Genomic DNA, 9,814 nt, shown 5'->3' with positions numbered 1-9,814 from the left:
AAGTCAAGGTAAGTGTAGCAATGGAAAAACACTCCCTCTACCATATCTCAATGTCTTCAACAATCTTAGATCACTTAACTGCACATTTCAGCCTCACCAGCAAGTTACCTAAATTAATTCACTTATCACTCAATTGGCTGAAAGCAAGCTAGGGTTGAATTCTGGTCTCAATAAAAAGGGATATTCCCAGCATTATCATCAAATCTAACTTTGATAACAAAAATCTGGTCCAGCTCTTCCAGATGCTAAATCCTCAGCTATACTCTTACATTAACTGCTGACAGCTGTACATATTGAAAAAAGATACCCAAAAATCTCTTCCCCCCGCCCCCACGTATTCTTACCATTCCACATACATACCTATGTTCCGTCTTTGAACTTCAGAATTAAATCGAAGCTGTCATTTCAATGAGTGGCAACTTTTATTTCGAGCACTTGCAGTAAAGCCATGAAAAATGTTGTGCCGTGTTTCAATAGAGTGTATGGTCAATGTTTGCCTGTGAGAATTAGCTTGCAAAAACTACTGCTACTTGATAGAAAGTCAGGAAAACTGTAAATCACCATCAGACTTTTAACACAAACAGGAACAGGCTCCAATAACAATTGTAGGAAGCATAGTAAAGTGACATATTCAGAATGTAATGAATCAAATTTAGGATACAGTGCCTTTCAGACAGAAGTATTACTTGCCTTAATGGCAAATTAGAAGCATAATTTGTCACAACTGGATTTTTTGTGTACAATTAATATTATTAGCATGGAGTGTCAGCAGACTCAAATCATTCGGATGGACAAACTGCTTATAACTAAATTGAAAATGGTAGAAATTGGGAGTTGAATCCCATTTAAAATTAACATTTTAACATGCAACATGGGATTATGGCACATATACCAACATGAAAATTGGGATGCTGAAGATTGTCATTTTAACTTGTGAAAGCTTAAGGCAACAGAACATTATCCTTAATTACATATTTCAAGCACGCCCATTAACAGAGTACAATATGTACATAAACAGGTAAAACATAATAGCAGAAGGCATCAAACCCACAAATACCTGAGACAAATTTCCTGTGGTTGCAGATGGCAAAGCTAGGTAGTCATTATGAGTTATTACTGTAACAAATTACATAAACCTGCTTTCAGGCGACTGCAAATTGCCCTGAAAGAATGGCATCTTTCCTTGAGCTCAAATACTCATGTCTTTGGGTGGAAGTGGCAGTAGGGGTGTGAGAAACAATATGCCAGCAGTTTTGACCCATTACAACACCCTACTTTCAAGTTCAAAATGGACACAGCACTCTGGGAAAAGGGCACAGTACTCTCAAACGGTGAAAAATGTAGAAAGGTTCACTGCAAATCAAATCTAACTAGAAACTTTGAAGCCAAGAGTTGTCAGCACATCTAGACTTCCTCTTGAAGCTATTTTTCCTGGAAAAAATGGTGGGGGAGCAGGGAAGAGAATTTCAATTTAAAGAAACACAAAGCTGAGTTTTTTTCCTCCAAGCTGGTATTGTTACTTAGTCAGCAAATAAAAAGGAAACACTAGGACTGTAATGAGGAAGAGAAACTAAAATTCAAATGCCTGCAGTATCACCAGAAAAATGAATTGAAATATTGCCATTTTACTTTGCAATGAGGACCAAAATTATTTTATTGTAAGTGTTGTTTGCAAGTACTCTAATGAGATGTTATTAACCAATGCTAAAAATGATACTCTAGCTTGTCTTCAGGATTGTAGCACCTATGTAGTGGTTGGCTTCCTGATGGCTCAGCCAGTTAGTAGTGATGAGTAAAGCCTCAGAAGCTATTCAATTGTCCATCTACATCCATTCCAAATAAATCATCCATCTTATTTTTTGCACTGGATTAACAACAGCCTAAAATAGAATGCATTATTAATAAAAACCAAGTTTAAAATAATTAATTGGAAAGCATGCAATGTTGCCCTGTTTGAATTTAATATATTCAAAAAGCTATACCATTCCCACTATCCACCAGGTAAATGGTGCTAAAGCCTGCTTGCTGCTGGGGAACCAATATTTAACATGACTTGAAATGAAATTGCAGATAAAAAATTAGCCAGCTGGATGAGACCTTAATGCTCACTAATTTTCAGTCATTTATAGTATCTGATTTCCAGCATTGATAAAACATGCTGATCATTTTTTTCCAGGAGGAAAAGTGAAAAAGTTTGAAAATTAAGGCAATTAAACATTGCATTATGCACTTTAAAGCAATGGAGTTCAGTGAACAAAGCATTTGCATTTTAAGCAACCTACATCTGATTTTTTAAAACCACCTTCTGTTCTGTGCACTCAAATATGGTCAGTTGGAACACCTTCCTCCTTGGCACTTCAGCTGTGATATAGCAGTTTCATGAACCAGCCTACATTTCAAAGTGTGACCATGAACTATGCCTCAGCTGGATAACAAGGCTCATAATAAAAAAAACACTAAGTCGAAACTTTATTCACATTTATTTTTTTCGCTTTTAGTGTGCTCACAGAAAATTAGAACACCTTAAGCAGAGAAGTTTAATAGCAATTTTGTAAGCAAAGTTACATTCCATTTCTAAGTCAAATTGGTCAAAGCTTCTCCAGTATTTACAAAAAACCATGATAGACAAGATGCTACACAAAACGCATTGCATCTGAAGAGTTTTCCCAATTGTCAAAGACGACTGAAAAAAAGCATTGACTGCTGTAACCAAACATACAACAGTATATAAACAGCAACCATTCCACTTATCACAGCTTTTCATTTAAAATTGTTTAAAAGATCTTCCAAGATGACTGCAATTTTACAAAATGGGCAGGGTGAAGAGTTGCAAACTTCATGTGCTTCTTGATATTAAGTTTTCATTTATACATAATCACAGTTAAAAACACCCTGCTGTAATACATAATTACACTTTAAGGTCATGAACCAGCAATAAACAATAACGCCTATACAACTTGTTTTTTTTCTTCTACTTATCACTTGACTTGTACAGCTAAAAATGAGATAAGTGAAAAGTTTCTATGATTTAAATGTATTACTAAATCTATTGATTTTCTGACACGGATGTCCTTGCTTTCTTGTATTCAAGACTTAGTGTTGTAAACTGTATGGATTACTTTTGTAAGATTTGTAAATTTTAATTTTTTTTAAAAGACTAATCCTTTACATCATTAGTTTGTGGCACATTTACTTGGCAACTACACCACTGCATTGTGGTTCCAATATTACTTCATTTACATTTTACCCAGGATTTACCCACCCAGATTATCCACACCATTGGACGTGTCCATAGATTGACCAAAAAAGTTTAAACTTTTGTATAAAATGATGCAAAATATGCAAAAACCGTAATACTGATGCAAAAAAAATCTGACAGAGCGAGGTTCGGGGCTCATCTCTGCCTGTTGGAATGGTGGTAACAGAATGAATGCAATGGGATTTTGTTTTTTTAAAAAATAAAAATGCCTTTAAAATCCCTGGTTAGACAGTTCTCCAAACCAGTACCTGGCACCACTCCAACAAACAAACATGGAAAAAGGTCCTTTTTGATTATCACTCCCAAGTTTTGGACTTTTGGATCTACTCTGCTGAGTCGGTAGTGGCTGGTGCTGGACTGGACTCGGACGCTACCTCCTGTGCTACAGCTGGCTCCGGTGCTGCTGCTGCTGGTGGCTCTGGGACGGCTGCTGGCGCTGCCGCTGCCGCCTCCGGCTCGGCTGTGGAGGCTTCAGCCTTGGGGGCCGGGTTGGAGGCGGCTTGCTCCGCTGTGGGCTTCTCTTCGTTGGCCTTGGGCTCCTCGGGGGCTTTGGCTTCCTGTACATCCGCGCTTTCGGGAGCCTTCTCCTCGGCTTTAGCCTCCTGCGAGGCGCTGGGCTCCTCCTTCTTTTCCTCGGAGTTGGTGGTGGTGGTGGCGGGGACGGAGGTGGTGGCGGCAGCAGCAGTGGTAGTGGTGGTGGCGGCGGCGGGAGCGGCATCTCCCTCCTGACTGGGCTTGCTCTCCTCGGCATTGCTGGCCTCTCCTGCAGCAGCAGCAGCACTAGCGGTGGCGGCGGTGCCGCCTTGCTCCTTCTCCCCTTCCCCGGAGGCAGGAGCACCAGCTGCAGCCCCCGCTTCATTCTCGGCATTCTCCCCGCTCTCCTTCTTGGCTTTCTTGAAGGAGAAGCCGCTGAGCTTGAAGGATTTCTTGAAGGAGAAGCGCTTCTTCTTCTTCTTGGGGGTCTCTTGGTTGTTGGTGGTGGTGGTGGCCGGGCTGGCGGCCGCCGCCGCCGCCGCCTCCTCGCTCTTGGAGGCGGCTGCCTCCCCTCCCTCAGCCGGCGAGCTCTCCGCCGTCTCCCCGTTAGTCTCCTGGGGCTTGGCGGTGCTCACTGCCGCCGCTGGGGTGCTGCTATCGCTGGGGGTCTCTGCGGCGGTGGTGGTGGTGGTGGTGGTCACCGCCACTGCCGCCGCCTCCTCCTCCTTGCTCTCCTCGGCCGGGGTGGCACCATTGGCTTGAAGCTCCTCTTTCTCGGTGGGTTCAGCGGCAGCGCCGGCAGCACCACCAGCAGCAGCGGCGGCTGGAGAGGCATCTCCATTCACCTTGACATGGCCATTCTCCTAGAGGTATGAGAGAGAGGAGGGGGGGGGGAGGAAAGAGGGGAAGAGAGAGACACACAAAATGGTGGCTTATTAAAAAAAAACACAACACCGAGTAGATAGCAGAGGCGACGCACAAAATGGCCCGACATTGGTTACGTAAATGAGGGGAGGGGAGGGAAGGGAAGGGAAGGGGGAGGAGGGAACTGGAGATGTCCTCCCTCGCCCAGCACACGCTCTGCAGCATGTGGGGGACATTTGCCAGTGCCAACAGCAGGCAAAGGTGACTTGACACCCAACATCTGTTCACTCTTAAGAGTTTTTTTTTGGGGGGTGGTGTAAGACAATGCAAACCAGGTAGACCCGCCATCTGCTCCAGGAACCAGATTCTAGTGTTACCACTGATCCTTCCAGTGAAAGGATTGGGAAAAAAACCACCCTCTCCCTTCCCCCATCCAAATGTCTCCCTTCCTCCGAAGAAGCTCAATCTTATCAAAGATGGACATTTTGTTTTGTAAAGTGCTCCATGCATCTTTGAATCAAAATGTCCACCCTCGCTCTGAATCGCAATGAACCCAATGCCCACACCTCTGAATTGCAATGAAGCGAGCTGTCCAAATTAAATCCCTCCACTGCACGTTAAAGGGCTGAATCCACCTGGAGATTGACATCCAGGCTTTTGTCACCCACGCCCCCTTCCCCCCACGGTTTCATTCGATGCTAACCTGTACCCTCCTCACTGCAGCGGAAAGGAAGCCCGGGGCCGCTAGGAGGCGTCCCCAGGCCACTGTGGCTGCTGGCGGGGGAGTGAACAGAGCATTCAGCCGCTCCGAGTCCAGCGCCAATAGCCAGCACACACCAGCCCAATCAGGAGCTGCTGCTTACTCGCCCTAGCATCAAATAAACTTGAAAGCCAGCTTCTAATTTAACGACACGCCACTCTCCCAGCCAGGTTGAGTGTCGCTGTTCTCCCACACAGTGGGATGGTGCAGGAGTAGCAGCTATTACAAAAGGCGAGGTGCTAGACCCGTACCAATATCCCGCTTCTGCTGGCGACAGGAGGGCTCACGCCTTTTAAATCCCACCCGAAGAACATGGTCTATAAATTTCACTGTCAAGAACACACAACCTAACCGACTACACACAATGCCCGACACACCGCCAACCAGACAGACATTCATTTTAATTCATGGGGAAATCTCCACTCCAGAACACAAAAGGACATGTCGAAATGGTGATGGGCAAATCCAATGCGAAGGAGTCCAATATTCCTAACAGCCACAACCCCAACGAAAGAGCACCACTTTTGTTTAATCCTCACCGTGCTTTCGTCTAAAATGCTCTTCACACTTCAATTACAAATTTTGCTTCTTAACCATTTTCAACACAATGGCGCGACAAAAAGAAACGCTCCTTTCTAAACCACCTAGTAAGATCACCAAGCATTATTCTGTTTCAGGGAAATCAAACCCCAAATGCTCTCTGGTAGCCTCCATGCAAAGAGGACCATGTTTTCTACGCGTACAATACATCTTCAGCGGGGGTCTCCACAATCATTCCATCAACCCAGTGCAAAATTTTAAAAAACCCAAATGGAAATCACTATAAAATACAAACCTGGCCGTTGGTTTTAGAAGGCGATCCAGCTGCGGCTTCTCCTGGTTTTTCAGCAACAGTTTCGCGATTTGCAGCGGTCTTGGAAAATTGGGCTCCCATGCTTGTACAACAAAGAAACTCCGAGCCAGCGAAAGAAAGAAAGCAAGCGAACAAAGACGCCTGGCTTTTCAATGCTGCACACTCACACACACACACACACGGGGACGGACAGACAGAAGGAGGAGTGGAGTGAAAAAAAAGAGCCGGAATCACACATACACACACCCCGAAAAAAAAAGTTTAACTTCCCTGCAACAAATCCTATGCAGAGCGACAAAAAAAAATAAACCCCCCAAAAAAATGAAGGGGGGAGGAAAAAGGCCACGTTGCAATGGTAATAAAAAAGATCCGAGATTTGTAGCTTTTGCTCTTCGACAAGGGGGGAAAATGGAGAAATCTCCCTGAGCGCTAATAACATGCAGAGTCCAACGCCCAAATGCATAGATGAATGGGCTACTTAGCAATGACGCCAACCGAATCCAGCCACATCCAATCACAGCCTTCCGAATCCAGCCACATCCAATCACAGCCTTCCGAATCCCGCCCAAAGCCAATCACCAGCCACCGAGGGAGGAGCTTGCAATTGTAGCAAACAATCAAGAATATTTTCTCGCCAAATGTATCGCCAAAAAGGTGCAGGGGAAATCTGGGATTTCTCACTGCTTACATTGGGTTGCACTAGTTTTGCTATGAGATGCAAATATTTATATAATCTATATATGTATGTAGTGTAGTGGCATGTCCAATTTGTTGAGAGTGCCTTCTTCCCAGCCTCGGATTAAATGGCTTCACACAGCTAATTGGGTTTCAATCAAGGATGGTAATTTCTGATGCTGGCGATTTGAGATCCAGTTTACTGATGATAAGCAAAAAAACAAATCAAAGAAACAAAACCCCCGGAAGAAATACATACAGGGACAAAAGTGGTCTCTCCGCCTCATCAAGGAACTTGTTTAAACATTTGGACCGCTGTTCCTGCTCTCAATAATGGTGTAAATAGCCACCGCCACGGAAAATTTATTTATCAATGGCGTTATTTTCCCCCTTTATGTTTTCTGCTCACCATTCCGCTTGATAGGCAAACACACATCGTTTCTCTGTTTCAGTGTCTTCTGACTGCATCTCTTATTGTAAATCCGAAATGGGTGGAGTATTTTCCTCTCTATTTTTGTTTAAAGTGCGTGGAATAAGTAAAAGGGTTCAACTTTGGATTCCAGCCGATGAAGGAGTACGTGAAATGATTTGTTAAATGTTAATTCTCCGGTGCCGTTGGGTTACTATTGGATGTGCCATCGCTACCGTATTGGGAGTCTGGCTTTTATAATCAGTTCTGCTGCGTCTGGAGATCCTCGACAAATATATTTCGTAGCTTAAACAAATTAATGCGAATAGACGTGTGGATAAATTATTGATTTTGTTTCCCTCTTGTTCCTCCCCCACCCCACCCCCCTCTAGCTACGGTGTAAATGCAATCTGCACATGGTCCTGGGGCTTTATGGTAAGGTCCTAGCTTGCTGTTGGTGACTGATCGTCTGGTCTGTTACACTGAGACAGTGGGCACTAACTTGATGCATTTTTATCTCTGTCTGTGTTTGCTTTCCACCCCTTTTTATTTTTCACCCAGTACTTGATGGAATGGAGTCTGGGCTCGGCTCAATCCAAGCTTTCTTGCCTGCTTCCCTAGGAAGCGGAGCTGTTGGTTACCATGGCGACTTCGATCCTTAAGAGCGTTCAACCCAAGGATGACCCAAAGAGAAAGAAGGGGAATGGATAAACTTCCAATAACCCAACATTTTTTTTTCTGATCAACGCCCAAGACCAACACAAGGCGATGCAAACCAGAATAAGAAACCTTTGTGCAGATTGAATTAAAATTGATTGGATCGGGACGCGTGACTGGGAGTGTGAAATATTTTAACAGTGAACCATTTTCTTTCACATAGTGAAGGAACGACCTTTAAACCGAGATTCCGTCTTTCACCCTTTCCGCATCTTGTAGGAGCAAAGGGTTAAGGTGGGCTGCCATGTTCATTTAAAAATGCGGAGCAGGCATGAGGTGTTTCTTTGGCGGGGGGAAGCTGCCACCAGATTTATCTCTGGAGAAATGATCTAATCAATATCTGATCCAACAAAAGAGTGCAGTGCTCTTGTTTACTGAACATCGCGAAAAACATATATGGTTAGGACTATGGGATATTTGATAGTAAAATTATTGATATGGTGGATACATCATGCTGTGGAATTTTGTATTTTGATAAAAGACCAAAGTCAGAATATCATGAGTTGCTTTATTTGATTAACGCCTATGAAATGTTAAATGTGATTTAGAATGAAAACCACAGCGCAGTTGAATTAAGTTTATTCAATCATGTTTCGGCATTTAAAACTGCAGATAGATTTTTAATGCTATCAATTCATCCAGATAGAAACAGAAGCGTTTAATCGAAAATATGAATGCGATGAAAATGGTGGGCTAAAAGCTGGTATCAGATTTCGTTTGAATATCAGATGGACCGTAGTTCAGATGTCACTCTGAAGTAAATGCCAATTTCAAGATGACATTGTAGCAATCTTAAACGCATACAAAAACTAGCAAAACCTTTCCACCCTGGGCCCATGCATTATTTTAAGAGGTGTTGTCTTCATGAAGCCCATACTTGCAACCAGCAAGTTGAAAGGACTTGAAAGGGCAAGCAAAAATCTTTTTTTAAAAAATGTTGAATATTATTTTTTAGCAGGGCCACCTCTTTACAAGTAAAAGCATATTTTGTTACATAAATCTTCATTTTAGCATGTGTTTTGGGATTGTGTTCCTTGTATAAATAAGCCTATTGGTTTCCAGTGATTGAACATGTCATATTCCATTTTATTGCATGTTAGTATGAATTTTATTAGTATTTCTAGCTCTGTCAATTCTTATCTGAAAGTTGCTAATCTTGCTCTTTTTCCACTTGTGTCAATTTACCATTGTTAGTTTACGTGTAACTCATCACAGCGGTTTAAGGTATAAACTGTATTAAAACCAAAAATCCAGTTTTTACAGCATCAATATGTTTTATGCCAGTATAATTTTGAAAATGGGCAGCCGTAAGTCATAGTCATGTCAAGAAAGATGGGAGAGTCATTTATTGTGTTTTTCTAAAGGTGAATGAAGCAAGTTACGCACTGTTATCCATCTTGTTCAATATCTTGTATTGGAGATCACATGGGAAGCCAATCACGTTCTTCTGTCTATTCAGAAGGACAGTGAAAATCATACATGCAGATAGTCAGATATAGGCCAAAGCATAATAATACTAAGATGTAGAAAATTACTAATGATGCAAACAAAATTTAAGAATAAAAAAGGATTAAAATGCCTTTACTGGGCATATTTCTTACACATTTAAAAAACCTGCAAAATTGATGAATGAAACATACTTTAAAAATGTGATCATCCACGCATTCCAAATTATGCAATTCTTAGGCCAATTGCATAAAATTCAACCTTCCAAATAAACAAGTAGATTTAAATCTCTTGGAGATTTGTATTCCAAAAGAAGCATTTGATACCATCGATATCAATGCCAAAACATTGGGTGAA

General features: G+C 42.4%; 1 protein-coding gene across 1 annotated transcript; it reads right to left on the bottom strand.

The window, feature by feature from the left end:
• Nucleotides 1–2,464: 2,464 nt before the first annotated feature.
• marcksa (myristoylated alanine-rich protein kinase C substrate a) lies at nucleotides 2,465–9,492 on the bottom strand. Its single transcript, XM_080192571.1, has 2 exons — nucleotides 6,193–9,492; nucleotides 2,465–4,596 (listed from the first exon to the last, which is right to left on the bottom strand). The coding sequence occupies exons 1-2, from the start codon at nucleotides 6,289–6,291 to the stop codon at nucleotides 3,583–3,585; spliced, it is 1,113 nt and encodes a 370-aa protein (XP_080048697.1). The 5' UTR covers nucleotides 6,292–9,492; the 3' UTR covers nucleotides 2,465–3,582.
• Between the last annotated feature and the right edge of the window lie 322 nt (nucleotides 9,493–9,814).

The sequence above is a fragment of the Carcharhinus amblyrhynchos genome, chromosome 7 (genome assembly GCF_965287045.1).
Source record: "Carcharhinus amblyrhynchos chromosome 7, sCarAmb.v2.hapA, whole genome shotgun sequence".
Taxonomy (NCBI): domain Eukaryota; kingdom Metazoa; phylum Chordata; class Chondrichthyes; order Carcharhiniformes; family Carcharhinidae; genus Carcharhinus; species Carcharhinus amblyrhynchos.
The sequence above is the reverse complement of the archived record's forward strand: the minus strand, read 5'-3'. Positions and strand labels throughout refer to the sequence as shown.